The sequence below is a fragment of the Pelophylax lessonae genome (genome assembly GCF_965119305.1).
Source record: "Pelophylax lessonae genome assembly, chromosome: 9".
Lineage (NCBI taxonomy): Eukaryota > Metazoa > Chordata > Amphibia > Anura > Ranidae > Pelophylax > Pelophylax lessonae.
Window position 1 is genome coordinate 73878408 of NC_138776.1, and position 17936 is coordinate 73896343.

Sequence of the window (17936 nt, forward strand, 5' to 3'; positions counted from 1 at the left end):
CGGTAGGGATGGTGTTCTTGGGGTCATAGGCAGCATTCTTCCTCCTCCAAACACAGTGAGTTGAGTTGATGCCAAAGAGCTCGATTTTGGTTTTCCTCTGAATCATTCAAATTCATTAGCAAACTTCAGCCTGGCCTGTACATGAGCAGGGGGACCTTGTGGGCACTGTAGGATTGCAGTCCTTCATTGCATAGTGTGTTACCAATTGTTTTCTTGGTGACTATGGTCCCAGCTGCCTTGAGATCATTGATAAGATTCTCCCTTGTAGTTCTGGGCTGATTCCGCACCGTTCTAATGATCACTGAAACTCCACAAGGTGAGATCTTGCATGGAGCCCCAGACTGAGGGAAATTGACAGTTATTTTGTGTTTCTTCCATTTGTGAATAATCGCATTAACTGTTGTCACCCTCTCACCAAGCTGTTTGGTGATGGTCTTGTAGCCCATTTCAGCCTTGTGTAGGTCTACAATCTTGTTCCTGACATCCTTGAACAACTCTTTGGGCTTGGCCATGGTGAGAGATTGAAATCTGATTGATTGATTTATTTATTGCTTCTGTGGACAGGTGTCTTTTATACAGCTAACAAGCTAAGATTAGGAGCACTCCCTTTAAGAGAGTGCTCCTAATCTCAGCTCGTTACCTGTATAGAAGACACCTGGGAGCCAGAAATCTTGCTAATTGATAGGGGATTAAATACTTATTTCTTTCATTAAAATGCAAATCAATTTATAGCTTTTTCTAAATGCGTTTTTCTGGATTTTTTTGTTGTTATTCTATCTCTCACTGTTAAAATAAATCGACCATTAAATTAAAGACTGATAATTTCTTTGTCAGTGGGCGAATATACAAAATCAGCAGGGGATTAAATACTTTTTTCCCTCACTGTATATGCTATTTCAGGAATCTGTACTGCATTTTAACAAATTAATTTGAGAAGTTATGTATGGCCAAAATGTGTTGGGCATGCAGGACTGTGTGTGACATTGATTAAATTAACAGACCCATAGGGGTTGATTTACTAAAAGTGGAGAGTACAAAATCTGGTGCAACTATGCATGGCAGCCAATCAGCTTCCGACATCATCTTGTTCAATTAAGCTTTCACAAAAAACCTGAAAGCTAGGTTTCTATGCAGAGCTGCCCTAGACCAGTGGTCCTCAACTCCGGTCCTCAGGGCCCACTAACAGGCCAGATTTTAAGTATTACTTTGAGGAGATGCAGACTAGAATACTGCAATCACTGAGCAGCAAATGATATCACCTGGGATGTATTTCAGTTATCTTGCAAATCTGGCCTGTTAGTGGGCCCTGTAGGCCAGGGTTGAGGACCACTGCCCTAGACTATGCACTCTCCAGTCTTAGTAAAACAACCCCATAGAGTTAAAATGTACTCACTGTCTTAGTCCCGACTCGCAGGCCTTGTAGTGCGTCGTGTATAGAGCAGTTCATTATTTCAATGGGCTGCTTTACACGCAACAAACGCTAAATACTACTAGACCTCTCTGCGGCCCTTGATACTGTTGACCATCCCCTCTCCCTCAAAAAACTCCACTCACTTGGCCTTCAAGACTCTGCTCTCTCCTGGTTCTCCTCCTAGCTATCACAAGGCTCCTTCAGTGTTACCTATACCTCTGTCTCCTCCTCCCCACTTTCTCTTTCTGTAGGGGTCCCCTAAGGTTCTGTCCTTAAATTCCTTCTCTCCATTTACATCCCCTCCCTTGGTCACTGGATAAACTCAAATTACCATCTCTATGCTGATGACACCCATATCTATCACTCTACTCCTCACCTCACTCCTTCAGTCATCTCTCATCTTACTAACTTACTAACTGACATATCAGTATGGATGTCCCACCACTTCCTCAAACTCAATCTTTCTAGATCATAATATTCCCTCCTGCCCATGCCCCCCTCCCCTTACTTCTCCATCAAGATCAATAATACAACCACCTAAAAGAAGGAGAGGAGAGCACCTCTGAGTGCAAGGTATTTAATTGGAACAATAAAAACAGTAGTAACTCACATGGCGGTATAAAACTTAGCGTGTGTCCAGACGTCTAGTGCAGTCTAATTAATGCACTAGACGTCTGGACACATGCTAAGTTTTATACCTCCATGTGAGTTACTACTGTTTTTATTGTTCCAATTAAATACCTTGCACTCAGAGGCGCTCTCCTTTCCTTCTTTTATCTACTATCCAGAGTTGGCTTCACTCTTCCGGAGAGCTTGCCCTTTGTAGCAGATCATCTTACCCCAGAACTTTTATGGACCCCACAGATGGACTTTGACACAGTCCTTAATTTATGTCCCCTATCCCCTGTGCATGCATATAGACACTGAATTGCCCCTTGCTCATGTTCTCATGTTATGTTCCCTGTTCCTTATGCTTTTCTCTGCTGTGGTACATCTATACATATCCTAAGCCCCAACACCCCATGTGAATAATACAACCACCAGTCCCTCCCGTCATGTCAGGGTACTAGCTGTAATCCATTCCTGGACTCTGACCTGTCCTTTCAGCCCCAAATCGAAACACTATCCAAATCTTGTAGACTTTGCCTCCGTAACATCTCCAAAATATGCCCCTTTTTAACCGTTGAAACCACTAAGCAACTTATTCACTCCCTTGTTATCTCTTGCCTTGACTATTGTATCCCCTTTTCAATTGCTGCTGCAAGACTCATCCACCTTACCAACTGTTCAGTGTCCGCCACCCCTCTCCACCAATCCCTCCACTGGCTTCCCATTGCCCAACAAAAAAATTCAAAACACTTACAATAACATACAAAGCCATTTACAACCCTTGTCTCCAAATATCACTCAAACTGTGTCCCCCGTTCCTCCCAAGACCTCCTGCTCTCTAGCTCCCTTCCAGACTGTAAAAGAGGGAAGCGGACCTCGGGTAATATCGCTTTATTATGGGACAAACACTACGGTTAAATCACACTCACATTTCCATCCTAGTTGCACAAGCACTTCGGCATGTCAATAGAAGCTGTCAATAGAAGCTCCTCGCTCCTCCTGTCCCTCCAAGTTTTCCTCCGGTCTCCTCTCTCGCGGTTGCCGCCGCTATGAGCCCGCTCTCTATCACTTCCTGCTCGCGGCTCCCCCGCCGGGTCACTACGTGCTGGTACTAGTGCGCCTGCGCATCAGTCCACCGTCACACACCGCTGGAAGGGTTAGCCTAAGCCTCGGCCAAAGCTATATGCTGTGTGGGGCTACGGAGTGGAGGAGTGGAGGGATCCACAGGGGTGTGCTGCTTCTGCTGGTTGCCACGGACAACGCATTTTGGAGGTGGAGCCTCCTTCTTCAGGTCCCCCTATCTCTAACTGCCTTGTATCCTCCTCCGATGCTCACCTCCAGGACTTCTCCAGAGCCTTTCCCATCCTCTGGAGCTCCCTAACCCAATTTGTCCAGCTATCCCCTCTGTCAACTTTTAGGCGATTCATAAAAACTCATGTCTTCCGAGAAGTCTATCCTGACTTCAGCTAATAAACAAATCTTCTATTTCTCCCATCAGTTCATCCCTCACAGTTTTTACCTTTTTGTTCCACCAGCCCCTCCCTAATAGATTGTAAACTCACAGGAGCAGGGCCCTACTGATCCTCTTGTTCTGAATTGTATGGTTGCTGTATTTACTCCTTTTATTTTGTAAAGTGCTGCCTTAACTGTTGGCACTATATAAATCCAGTATAATAATAATAATAAAAAGAAGCTCAAGTTTTGAGCTTTACATTTTTTTTTTTTTTTGCACGCAAACCCACATGTCTCCCTTGCCACGTTGGGGTTGCCATTAACAGTTAGTGGCACTTCAAGCACGACATGGTTCTTTTTTGAATTTTGCAAACATTCACACACTACTACTAGTGGTAATGCAGGCTTAGGGCTCACTCAGACAGCTTTTGTTGAATGCTTTTAAATGTAAATTGCAGCAACGGACTGCATTTGGCTGCTTTGCCGCATCTTAGTAAGACCTGCAGCATCCAAAGAAATACAAAGTAAATCAGGTCATATACAGCTTCATAACTGTCATCCACCCTATACAATTATATATACTGTAAATTAACTGCATCATTATTTCTACAGGAATAAAACTTGTTTCATGAATTCCAAAAATAATGAACAAATATAGAACTACAACAATACTCTTTTGAACATTTGATGTATTTATTGGAATAATTGCAGCAGCAGATACATTTCACTATCTGCAGTCCACAAACTAGGAACTGTAGGTCTCAATAAACAAGAATTATTGCCTCAGGGCTTAACCATGCGACATGGAGAAGTCACAAACTATAAAGTGATTGTAAAGGCAAATTAAAGAAAAAGAAATACCAAACATGTCTATACTTACCTTCTCTGTGCAACAGAATTGCACAGAGCGACCCCAAACCCCCTCTTCTTATATCCCCCACTGGCATTCCTAGCCCCTCCTCTTTGTCCAGTGCCCCCATGGGAAGCTGCTTCCCATGGGGGCACTTGTGCGTGGTCACTTCCAAGCCCCACTGCTATATCCATTGACTGCATCCAAAGCCAGCGAGACCTGCAAGTGAGGGGAGAGAAGAGCTGCAGACATGCACAGAGCTGGATCAAATGAGGGCTCAGGTAAGTATAATGGGGGGGGGGGTGAGGGGGGATGCTTATGCCATATGCATTAAGGTAAAATATGTTTAGGCTTTAGAACCACTTTAAGCCAACCATACACAATTATTCAGAAGGGTCAAGTTTTCGATCAGTGTGTGGCCATCCCTGCTTGTCCCCACTGGTGTTGATTTACTAACGGCAAATATGCTGTTCACTTTGCTATAGAAGTTGCACTTTGCAAGGGAATTTTCCATGTGTGAATGCAGTAAACTTTCCACTTTGCAAAGATAACCTAATAAGGAAAATAAAAACAAAAGCATTTTTCTTGCACATGATTGGATGGTAGACATCAGTAGAGCTTCACCTCTACTAAGCTCTGAGGAAAATCCCCATTTTAAAAGCCTATTTTCCTTTAGTAAATCAACCCCACTGTATCCAAACAAGCAGTGAAATAATTTAAAGTTGGAGTTGTTACAGTGAGTAATCAGATGCATGAAATGGCATATAAGCCCATAGCTTGAAACAAGCCAAAAGCCATGATAATATTTTGTCTACAGTGCCCCCACCATTTGCCAAGTGGTCTTTAATCAGGGTGCTATTTGGTCAGCATCTTTGTGATTCACAAGCCTATTGGAGACCTTTAGTAAATTGCAAGCATTTGACACTGCTTGGCATCTGAGCCCTGGTTGTCCATTCAGTAACCGAGGGATTCAAAACCATTTTACAATTAACCCCCCCCCCAACTGATCGCCCAATATGGCCCCAAAACTTCTTTGCCATACAGTTCAAATTATCATCATCATCACCAGTCCTTCTAAGTAGCAGTAAGACTTTAAAAAAAGATGTTAAATGCTTTAAATTTAGTTTCCCTTACAGATGGGATACTAAAAATAGAACAGTCGAAGAAAATTTAGGATTTTACTTTGATAAAATTGCAAATCACAAAAACAAAAGCTACCTAAAAAAATGAGATGTTTCTTTTGTTTATGTGTGATCAAAACATTAAATTGCGGTACAGTTAAAGTCTCCACTTTGATTGCACTTTCAAAAAGCAAACAATCTTATTTCATGAAGATGAGTACTTGTTAATGCAATCAACATATTCATTTCCCAAAAGTCAATGCATAATTGATCATCTAATGCAGCCATTCTCCACCAGGGATCCAAGGAACCCTTAGGTTTCTTTAGAAGTTGCTAGAGGTCCCTTGAGCTTTGGCTTACCCCCCATCTGCCTGCATAGTTCCAGGGCCAACACCACTTGGCAGATCCTTTTATTTGTCTAGAGAGATGGCACTCTGACCACCATTGTAAGAGGCATTTTTCTTAGGCTAATTTCACACTGCTCCGTTGCAAAACGCGGAAAGAACACATATGCGCGTTTGCCACATTTTTGCTGTGTCCAGTGCATTTTGCACCTGTGAAAATAGGACATGTGACTCAAAGACCGCATCGGTGATTTTTGCCATGTTTTTGCTGCATTTTCTATTCCATTCTATGGGGAGGTGTGTGTTTTTTAAAGGTTCCTCTGGGGTAAAAAGGTTGAGAAAGGCTAATTTAATGATTACATAGATTATATTATAGGAGAATATAAAAAAAACATATACAGTAATCCCTCGCTACATCGCGGTTCAGTTTTTGCGGTCCCGGTAATTCGTGTTTTTTTTTGTAATGTTATTTTACTATATAAATCATTAAAAATTAAATATTTTTGTGTTTTCCATAGCTCTTGCTATGTCTCTTAGTATCTTTTATGTGTTTAAATGAGTTTCTATTGTTTTAAAAGTGTGTTTAAAGACCTTAAAATGCTTTTACACGTACAGTGACAGTAAAATAAACATGCCTACAATGCATTTTAATAGGGTTTTTCTATTTCGCGGAATTTCACTTTTCGCGGCTGGGTCCGGAACGTAACCCCCGCAATGGAGGGGAGTTTACTGTATACTCACCTATGTGGCTGCAGGTATCCCCTGCCAGCTCTAAGACCAAGAACTAAGCGATCACATGAGCACTGGTCACTCTTGGTCTTTACTGAGTAGAGAGTGGTGACTGTCATCGGCTCTCTGCTCTGCCCCTCCAGCACTCACTGGAGTGTAGGGCTGAGGAGGGGCTGAGTGCGGCTGGCTGGGTCTCTCAGTGGTGTGCCAAGAGGCTGAAGCAGCTCCCGGCCAGGCATCTGTGTGTATCCCGACATTTTTGTTAGGATCCATGCAGTCTGGACCGGCTCTGTGGCATCAGCTAACAGCGGACTTTAGCTCCCTATGTGCTGAATCTGGGTCATAGGATTCAAAAATAAGTGCACTCCTGTGACCCAGAGGAGAAGTATGGACAGAAAAGCTTTAGCCATACTTTTAATAGTTAAGCTCTGATCTAACAACTATTTTTGTCTTTACTCTTCATCGTCAAACCCCTATCCTATGGTTATAAAAACCCCTTGTTAAAAACTCCTGCACTAATCCATCTGATCCAAGGAAGGATCTCTAATATTCCTTCTTGTGATATTACCATACAGAGCTAGCTCTTAGCAATCAGCAGGTGCAGAAGGAGTAAAACTGGCCCATTGGACACCCTTTGATGGACCCCTAGAACATTTGGCCTTTGTACAATATCAAAGGTTGAATAGACAGAACATTCCCAAAAGCAGTTCCCTCTTACACTCCCTCTTACACTGTCCACCTAATTTACAAGATACTGTCTCCAAAAACATTCATCTTTAAGGAAACCTATTATTTTACCAAAAATGTATTTTATTTAATTTATTACAGGTATTTATATAGCGCTGTCAGATTATGCAGGGCTTCACATACCTATATATTGTACATGCACATGGGTCCCCCTTGAAGTTTAAATGACCCTATGCATTTTCTTTACTAAAGGGGTAAATAGCTAAGACAGCATTTTCAGAATATAATACAGTATTCTCAATCGGGAATAAGGTGACAATTCTACTGTAGATTAAGGGCAGGTGACCGGTTTGTAGATTGTAGAAGTATCACATTAGGCTGACTTCTGTATGGGTTCTGTAGGAAGTACGGTAGATAAAGCATCTTCTGCCTGCACAGTTATGAGAACCATTCATGAGTTTCAGGATTTTAGCATAATTGTCACCAGGCTGCCAAAAATAAAACCTACTGCTGTAGTGTTTTGGCCCACAAAACGTACTTCAACACTTCGGAGTCTTAACTCTCCCATTAATCATTTAGAACAGTGGTCCCCAAACTGCTGCCCCAGGGCCAGATGTGGCTCTTAGCTTGCCTTTATCTGTCCCTTGGGGCACTATTCTAATGATAGGGCACCATTCCTCCTACTGATACCATCATTGGAGCACTATTCTTCCCATTATAACCAATAATGGGACACTGATGCTAGTGCACTTTTTACTCCCACTGGCCACATTCCGGCTCCCCTAAAAGATGAAGAACAGTAAACTTTGCCCTTGCTTAGAAAGTTTGAAAACCCCTGATTTAGAGCCCTGAAAAAAGGGTCCTTTAGAACCCCCATACCGTGTAGAGCTATCCTTATGGATGTTTATGGTTAAATAAACACACTATGGGCTCTTTCACACTAGAGGTTGGGGGGATGTTAAAACCCCATGGCTGAGTTGCATTTTTTCACCCCCCAATTGCTCCCCTTTAGCTCGATAGGCAGCAGCCGGGGTGTACACAAGCCACAATGCTTTGGCTTTTGGCAGCCACTACTGCATTCAGGTACAATGTGCAACACACAAGGTTGCAGTGAACTAGAGAGGGGTTCAAGGGGTAAATGTAGGCGGTGAGGAGTTGATACAATGCCTCCCCACCACCTGTCAATGCTCTCTGAAGAGCGATCCAAACATGGATCTCTCTTGAGAGAGCAAAGCCAGTGTGAAGGAGCCCTTAGGCCAAGGGTCTTCAAACTATGGCCCTCCAGTTGTTCAGGAACTACAATTCCCATCATGCCTAGTCATGTGTGTGAATGTCAGTGTTTTACAATGCCTCATGGGATGTGTATTTCTGCAACAGCTGGAGGGCTTTAGTTTGAGGATCCCTGCCTTAGACACTATGTTTTGACCTTAGGCTCCCTTTTTGCCTAAACCCCAACCAAATATTATAGCTACTGATTTGATTTTTACAGTGGTTAGGATGTATTTTGATCAATTCCTAAATACAAAAGACTGTATATGCAAGATGTTTATTTACAACTTCTATAAACTGAATCCATTAGAAAAAAGCTGAAACATTTTTTTACCTTCCGTAAGAGTGCAATCATGTCCTTCGACCAGACTGAGGAGTACTGGACAGTGACTGTGCTAAATAGCTGGACCAGAGATTCCACTGAACTGTTTGAATGGATATCATACGGCCGCTATAAAAAAGAGAATATGATGAATATATCAATGTATTTTCTAATAAAGTAGAGGTCACTAATGAGTTCCTGACTTTTATTACCCTGAAAATATATATATATGGAGTTCCTACCTGGGTTTGTGTGAGCATTTTTAACGCAATTGCAGCAGGTTTCCAAAAAAAAATTAGCCAAAATGTGCATTTTCTGTACTCTTTGTCACACCTTCCAGAAAGGCTCAGGTATGATCGGGGACACAAAAGCAGTATATCTGTCAAATGCGTGGCTATTCTGATCAGGAATGAATAAGGAAAATGCAACAGTATAATATGGATAAGATAACAGACCTATCCAACTGAGCGCAGCCTTATGTTATGGGAAGTCTTGGGGTAAAGGTAGCTTGTAGATGAAATCAGGTTTGCAATAACAATTTCAAGATCGGTGGATGCTGGTTGTACAGAATTAGGCATAGATGGATCGAAATTCCGTTCAGCAGTTGAATTTTGATCCATTTGTGGCTGCTCCTGCTTGACAGAAGCTGATCTAAAAAACTACTTTTGTTTAACGTGCTTGTTAGAAATTTTTTCTCGACCTTTTGCTGAAGCCAATGGACTGCGGCGGCTGATCGGTGTATTCTGACAGAATACAGTGCCTCAGCGGGGAAGATTCTTCTATCCACCTTGATTGTGTGGATGGAGGAATTCGTTCATTGTTTTTTGCTCAGCCCACTGGCTGAACGAAAAAAAAAAAATGTTCCATTTATGGCCAGCATTTGTCTCTTCCCAGATGTTTAAAAGTCACTGAGAGGCCCCAAGAGGAAGAAAGTAAGAAAAGAAGGAAAAGAAAAAGCAAAAGAGGCGTAACTAGAACCTTCAGTGCCCCGGTGCAAGAAACCATGAAGGGCCCACCGGACCCTTGGCTTCAAGCCTGGGGCTCTTCCCACTGATCCTGGGCCCTTTACTCTCGTTGCAGAGACCTTTATTATGGTCCTGCAATGGGACCCTTTCACAAGTTCAGCAGTAAGCCCCCTTCCTGCCATCTTGGGGCCTCCCCACAGTGGTGGAATGCCAGGGCCCGGTCGCAAGTGTGATCTTGCGATCCTGGAAGTTCACCCACTGGTGTCAGTAGTTTTTATTTTTTGGTACTTTAATTGTATTATTTTTTATCATTTTATTTTATTTTTTTACAATATCACTGACTATGACTCTGTCCATTCAGAAAAGGAAGGAGCTTGTAAATTACATATTTACTGACCACTTCCTGGTTCTCTATTGTGACACATCCCCTACATCAGCCAGCAGAGAAGGAAGGGAGCACAGTGTGGGGGGGGGGGGGGACCAGGGGAGCACACAGAGGGCAAGAAACAGCAGAACACAAGTGAACTGGATAGGAGGAGTGGCGGGGGCAGCAGTCAGAGGATCCAATCTCTTCCATTTTCCTGCAGCTACAGGAGGGAAAGGGAGGACAGTGATTTCTCTACATGCTGCCCCCGCGCCCCTCCTCTCCAGGTGTAGAGGGGAGCCGCACGGGCCCCCTGGAGCATAGGGCCCGGTTGCAATTGCAACCCCTGCATCCCCTATAGTTATGCCCCTGACATTGGCAACAGTATAACATATACTTAGCAGTGGTGACCATTTTACACAAATGAAAAAAGACCATTGAATTGAGAGGAATTGTATGCAGTTAAGACAAAATGCTTCCCATTTCTATATCAGCAAAGAGGGGGAAGGGTTAAAAGATACCAGAGATAAAAGTGATGAGGAAGAAGGAAAACAGATAAGGTATATAGAAAAGGGTATTAAGATAAAATAAGAAGATAGAAGATAGTAGGAAGGGGTCTCTGCAACAGTCCTTGGTAGTATTATCTAGTATAGGCAGTTTAGCTTCCAAAAGCCTATGTGCAGTTAAAAATCAGTTTGATGTGTCCTCGAAGGTAGAGCTAGTCTGAGCGTCAGTTGGTCCCTTTAGTATTTAAGTGGGTCGGAAAGTAAAGCCAGGATAGTTCTATGTACCTAAGCATATATCATCTAAAAATAATAAATGCTAAGGCATGTTGGAATTTAGGCATACATTTAAAGAACCACTATTGTAAATAAATATTGCATTTAGATAGCCGTATGTATCTAATACACTCATTGATAATATTTTGTGTATGATTCACATTTACACACAGAGCAAGCTGTCCAGCAAAAGTGACAGGGCATACACAGCAGGGAGGACTTCCAAATCCACATTGAGTGTGTGGATGGGGGAATCAGGTCATTTTTTTCATCCCCCCTGCTGGATGAATGAAAAAAAAAAGACCCATGTATGGCCAGCTTTAGGGTACCACTCATATAACTCTAATAAACTGTAAAATTAAGTCTTACCCAGGTTCGGAGTAGCTCAAATGACATTATTCCTAATGACCACCAGTCCACCTCAAACGAGTAGCCAGTTCCACCATTAACAAAAGACTGAAAAATTTCTGGAGCTGCGGTTAAAATACAAAGGTTAGAGTGTGTACATATAGCATACAATTTTAAAAAGACAATGCAGCATATACACAAGATAGTCATGATATACAGACACACACACACACACATATATATATATATATATATATATATATACACACACACATAGTGGGGAAAATAATTATTTGATCCCCTGCAGATTTTGTAAGTTTGCACACTACTACATCATAGGTGTATTTTGAATCAGTGTTTTTCAACCACTGTTCCGCGGCACACTAGTGTGCCGCGAGATATTGCCTGGTGTGCCATGGGAAAAATTGAAAAATTTGAAAGATTTAAAAAAAAAAAAAGGAACATTTTCGCCCACTGTGTCCTGGGTATGGGGGGTGGGGTCAAAAAACAGCAGGGGCGCCGATTGGCGCTCTTCAGGGGGACACCCCACTTTTCTGATGTCCGGGCTGTGATTGGTCCAGACTCCAGCCTGGACCAATCACAGTAGGACATCATCTTCCGCCTTCCGACTTCCTTCCCACCCGAGCACAGTGTGCGCAGCAGCGGAGAGAAGAAGACGTCGCGAGTCACCAGGAGGACCGGAGCGGACGGAGACCAGGACTCGGAGGGAGTCGGCACTGCAGAGAGACCGCATCCGGATCCAGACCAGGCCGCAGGCGCAGCGTGAGGAGGTCATCTGAAACCAGTCGGTCAGCAGTCCGGTAAGTGAGTCCTCCTGTCAGTCCTCCTCCTCCTCATGCCTATACCATCTGTGCCATGCCTATTCCATCACCTGTGCCATGCCTATTCCATCACCTGTGCCATGCCTGTACCATCTGTGCCATGCCTATGCCATCTGTGCCATGCCTATTCCACCATCTGTGCCATGCCTGTACCATCTGTGCCATGCCTATTCCACCATCTGTGCCATACCTGTACCATCTGTGCCATGCGTATACCATCAGCTGTGCCATGCCTATACCATCTGTGCCATGCCTATTCCATCACCTGTGCCATGCCTGTACCATCACCTGTGCCATGCCTATACCATCTGTGCCATGCCTATTCCATCACCTGTGCCATGCCTGTGCCATCACCTGTGCCATGCCTATTCCATCACTCGTGCCATGCCTATTCCATCACCTGTGCCATGCCTGTACCATCACCTGTGCCATGCCTATTACATCACCTGTGCCATGCCTATTACATCACCTGTGCCATGCCTGTACCATCACTTGTGCCATGTCTGTACCATCACCTGTGCCATGCCTGTCTGTGCCATGCCTGTACCATCACCTGTGCCATGCCTATTCCATCACCTGTGCCATGCCTGTACCATCACCTGTGCCATGCCTATTCAATCATTTGTGCCATGCCTATTCCATCACCTGTGCCATGCCTGTACCATCACTTGTGCCATGCCTATTCCATCACTTGTGCCATGCCTATTCCATCACCTGTGCCATGCCTGTACCATCACCTGTGCCATGCCTATTCCATCACCTGTGCCATGCCTATACCATCATCTGTGCCATGCCTATTCCATCACCTGTGCCATGCCTATTCCATCACCTGTGCCATGCCTTTACCATCACTTGTGCCATGCCTATTCCATCACCTGTGCCATGCCTATTCCATCACCTGTGCCATGCCTATACCATCACTTGTGCCATGCCTATTCCATCACCTGTGCCATGCCTATTCCATCACCTGTGCCATGCCTGTACCATCACCTGTGCCATGCCTATTCCATCACCTGTGCCATGCCTATTCCATCACCTGTGCCATGCTTATACCATCACTTGTGCCATGCCTATTCCATCAATTGTGCCATGCCTGTACCATCACCTGTGCCATGCCTATTCCATCACCTGTGCCATGCCTGTACCATCACCTGTGCCATGCCTGTACCATCACTTGTGCCATGCCTATTCCATCACTTGTGCCATGCCTGTACCATCACTTGTGCCCTGCCTGTACCATCACCTGTGCCATGCCTATTCCATCACTTGTGCCATGCCTATTCCATCACCTGTGCCATGCCTATACCATCACCTGTGCCATGCCAATACCATCACCTGTGCCATGCCTATACCATGATCTGTGCCATGCCTATACCATCATCTGTGCCATGCCTGTACCATGACCTTTCTTTTTGCGCCCCCCCCCCCCCCCCCAAAAAAAAAATTTTGAGCACCAGCCGCCACTGCTTACTGACCAAATCTAATGGTGGTGTGCCTTGTGATTTTTTTCATGAAACAAGTGTGCCTTTGCCCAAAAAAGGTTGAAAAACACTGTTTTAAATGATAGACACAGAATATCGACCAAAAATCCAGAAAAGACACATAAAACAAATGTTCTAAATTAAGTTACAGTTCAGTGAGTAAAATTAGTATTTGATGGGATTAAGGTCTGGAGACTGACTAGGCCACTCCATGACCTTAATGTGCTTCTTCTTGAGCCACTTCTTTGTTGTCTTGATGGTATGTTTTGGGTCACTGTCATGCTGGAAGACCCATCGTTAACCCATCTTCAGTGTTCTGGCTGAGGGAAGAAGGTTCTCATCCAAGATTTTACAATATATGGCCCCGTCCATTGGTCCCCTCAATGCGGCAAAGTCGGCCTGTACCTTTAGCAGAGAAACAGCCCCAAAGCATCATGTTTCCACCTCTGTGTTTGACTGTAGGGATGGTGTTCTAAGGGTCATAGTCAGCATTTTTCTTCCTCCAAGCACAGCGAGTTGAGTTAATGCCAAAGAGCTCAATTTTGGTCTCATCTGGCCACAGTACTTTCACCCAATCCTTCACTGAATCATTTAGATGTTCATTGGTATGACTGTACATGTGCCTTCTTGAGGAGAGGGACTTGCTGTGTTTGGAGGAAGAAAAATGCTAAGCATTACCCTAAGAACACCATCCCTACAGTCAAGCACGGAGGTGCAAACATTATGCTTTGGGGCTGTTTCTCTGCTAAAGGTACAGACTGACTTTTTACCCTCACCTTTGTAGTTGGCTGTTCCAATTGCTGACGTCTCCCATTTGGGAAGTGTCCATCCTTAGGGGTGGATTTTCCAAGATTGCGGCGGAAGACTTGCGGGATACGCATGTGACGTTTGCACATGTGTGGAGGCGAAAGTATGTCCACGATCCACCAGTGACTTCAGACGCCGGGGAATCAGGGGGAGCCCTGTTGGTGATTGCCACAGTGTCTGTTTGGAGCCGGAGGACGCTGTCATGTCTCCATGCCTGTTGTACTGGTGAGCAATGTAGCATTTGGATTTATTTTGCCTTGTCAAAGCCTGTGAACACTTTATAAACTGTATTCCCTGTGATTTTTATTTACCACCAGATGGAACACCTTTGATTACCTGGGTGTGCTTTGCTGACCACCTTGCCTTTACCTATTGTTTTCATAACAACTTGTTTACCTCTGGATGGTTATCCTAGGGCTTTTCTGATTTGGTCCTAACATCTGGAAGGAATATCTGACAGCATTTGGTATCTAGGGCGTCTGAACATAGATGTGTATAGTTGGTGTCATTTATTTATGAGATTGAGTCCAATAGATTGGGGCTTATTTGTGCCAATATATATTTTTATACACACATAAATATATATATAAATATATATATATACACCTTTTAACATTTTTCAGCTACACTGGCCTGGTGTGCTCTCCCTACGATCTATTGCCACCTTAGGTGCTGGCCATCCCTCTCATATCAACTTTAGGACTTCTAGCAGTGCTTTATAGAGTGATATACATATGGTGACTGCCTCTTAACTGTTTGCCTTTCTGTGTTGTGCTCAGACTATCATCGAGAGTAATGGAAAATGTTTTTAATTTTGATGTAATCATTTAGTATTTACTTGGTGTGTTCTTTGGAATATATATTTTTGCAGTATCCACATATATATGCAAACATATATTAGGAAAGAATGTGAATTTTGATTAACTGTATGTCTTAATATATTGATTGCATTTGTTTCTTTGTAGTTATACATGCTTTACGGGTCCTGAAGAAGCAGCAAAGCGAAACATATTGAGCAACAAGCATTGTGATTGACATCTACATATATGCATGTTTGTATTGGAAAAAACTATTTTATGACATGTCTTGTTGGGGAGAAATTGTATGCCCCTTAATCCTTTTAAATTTTGATCCAAATAAAGATTTTTATGATATACTATGTGTTGTGGCACCCATTACAATCCCCTTTTCATCATTCCTTTATTTTATATATATATACAGGGCTTTTTTTCTCCAAGAATAGGTGCAGGTACTCCCCTCTTCTGAATCACCCCTTGAGTCCACCCTCTACCCACCTCCCAGTACCCCCCTTTTAGAGAATACAGAACCAAGTATCAAGTTGTGGTTCTATGTAATTTGTATAGAATTTGTTAATGATGACTAGAAAAGCAGTAAAATAGATCCCCTGGAATCAGCAGCAATAGACCCCCTCCCCCCCCCCCAACAATAGATCCCCCCAGCAACAATAAATCTTCCCCTGCAACAATAGAAAAAACAGTAAAAGAGATCCCCTGCAATCAGCAACAATAGCCCCCCAACAACTATAGCCCCCCCAGCAACAATAAATCCTCCCCTGCAACAAACCCCCCCCCCCCAATAAATCCTCCCCTGCAACAATAGACCCCCCCCCCAACAACAATAGCCACCCAGCAACAAAAGTTCCCCCAAGCAAAAATAAAACCTCCACTGCAACAGTAGCCTCCCCCCCCCCAACCCCCAAAACAAAATGCCCTCCAGCAACAATAGATTCACCCCAGCAACAATAGATTCCCCAGCAGCCAGCATCAATAGACCATTCAGCTCACCCCACTGACCCCAGCACCCCTTTGCCATTTCATACATTCAGACTGGAGGTGCCGGCACTGCGTTCCCCCTGAAAAAAGCCCCGTGTGTATATATATATATATATATATATATATATATATATATATATATATATATATATATATATCTTTACTGGGACTGCAGCTGTACACTTTTGATTATCTGGACAGAAATACTATGTCCACCGTACTTGAAAAGGGGAAGTAATGACAACATTTTCTAAATAATGTATTTATAGCTTTAATTTAGAGAACTGTCACAAAGTAATATATATATATATATATATATATATATATATATATATATATATATATATATATATATATATATAATGTTTTCAAAGTTTAATAAAATTCACACTGTTACTGAGGACCTCAGGATGATATGAAATAGGCCTAGTAGGAGTTATGTCTGACTTTATTGGAAGCACAGCAGTTGCCATGTAACGGTGCCTATTAAATCTTCTTACGCAGTAAAGTTTCAGCAGTATGTAGACAGATACAACTGCTACTGGATTTTTCTACCACAAAGTTATGTGCACTATCTTTCAATTCAGAAATATTTATTTCAGAGGCAAGCTTCCTGGTCCTATACAATGATCAGTATAGACACTCATTGGCGTGTATGTAACAGGACCACGGTTTTCAAGCTACTAAAATTCTGCTAAACAATTTTACTATCTCCACCTTGACATCACCTTTACAGGAAACGTGTTTTGAGACAGACAGGCTACCATGGCTACTTTTTATTCTGCAAATGCTAGTTTCCTGGCTGTCACGCTTACCCTCTGGCTTCAATACTGTGTGCTATTTACCTGCTACAAGTATACGAACAAGGACACTGGACTTTACTCTGACATGCTTACTTGTTGCAGGTCAATAATTTAAACATTACCAAACCTAGAGGATCATTGTAATAGCCAGAGAACATCTGAAGGGGTTTGTCATTGGCAGCCCCCATATGCCTCTCAGGAAAGATTTGGTTTAATCAAAAAGTTAAGAACTTAGGTTCATAACATCAATTTGAAATGCTTCTGAGATCACTCAGATACCTTTTACAGGTACATTTATAAACACCTAGTGACCAAAGGCCATCATGAATGGCTACGGACCTTAAAACAGAAGGAATCCTCAAAAGGATCCTGTCCTCGAGGACAGGAACTGACATACTTCTAGCCACAAGACCTTGCAAATCAATGGGTACAGGCCGGGTCTCTGGGACTAGCACTGTGCCTCAGCCGAGGACAAAATTACAGTAGTCCAACTATCGAGACCTTCCATCACTTGACCACCACCCATCCCGAGATAGCTGCTCCTCCTTCATTCTCCCTATAGTTCTTTATAAGCTGTGCCTGACCCCTTAGAGCCCTCACTCTTCATCTTCACACCACACATTAATGGGGCAACAGTGACTAAACGTAAATCAAAATTACAATCAGCGTAATCTCAGAATTGAAAAAAAGACCTAATACCAAAATAAAATGCAATATAATGATTAAAGTGATTCCACAACTGCTATTGATGAAGTCCAATTACAGGACGTAACCCGTACAGGGGGCAGAGCCAAACCCATGACTTTATCCCATGGCCATCTTTGATTTCTGTGTGGTGAGCTGGGAACAAATAATACTATGAATCTTGCTGCATTTACCTGTATGTAAGGGTTTTTAATCTATTGGGTGGAAATACATTGTTTAAATGGAGAACAATTTTGGTTTCCTTTCTGTTTTATG

At 43.0% G+C, this 17936-nt stretch overlaps 1 protein-coding gene across 3 annotated transcripts in view; it reads right to left on the reverse strand.

The window, feature by feature from the left end:
* STK32C (serine/threonine kinase 32C) overlaps positions 1 to 17936 on the reverse strand; it is a gene marked incomplete at its 3' end in the record, with an annotated part of 459328 nt that overhangs the window by 57137 nt on the left and 384255 nt on the right. For all 3 annotated transcript variants that reach the window (XM_082268440.1, XM_082268439.1, XM_082268441.1), the window contains exons 7-8: positions 11272 to 11375; positions 8807 to 8923 (exon numbers count right to left, since the gene is read on the reverse strand). In XM_082268440.1, coding sequence (XP_082124566.1) covers positions 8807 to 8923; positions 11272 to 11375 — 221 coding nt within the window. The remainder of the gene's footprint in view (positions 1 to 8806; positions 8924 to 11271; positions 11376 to 17936) is intronic.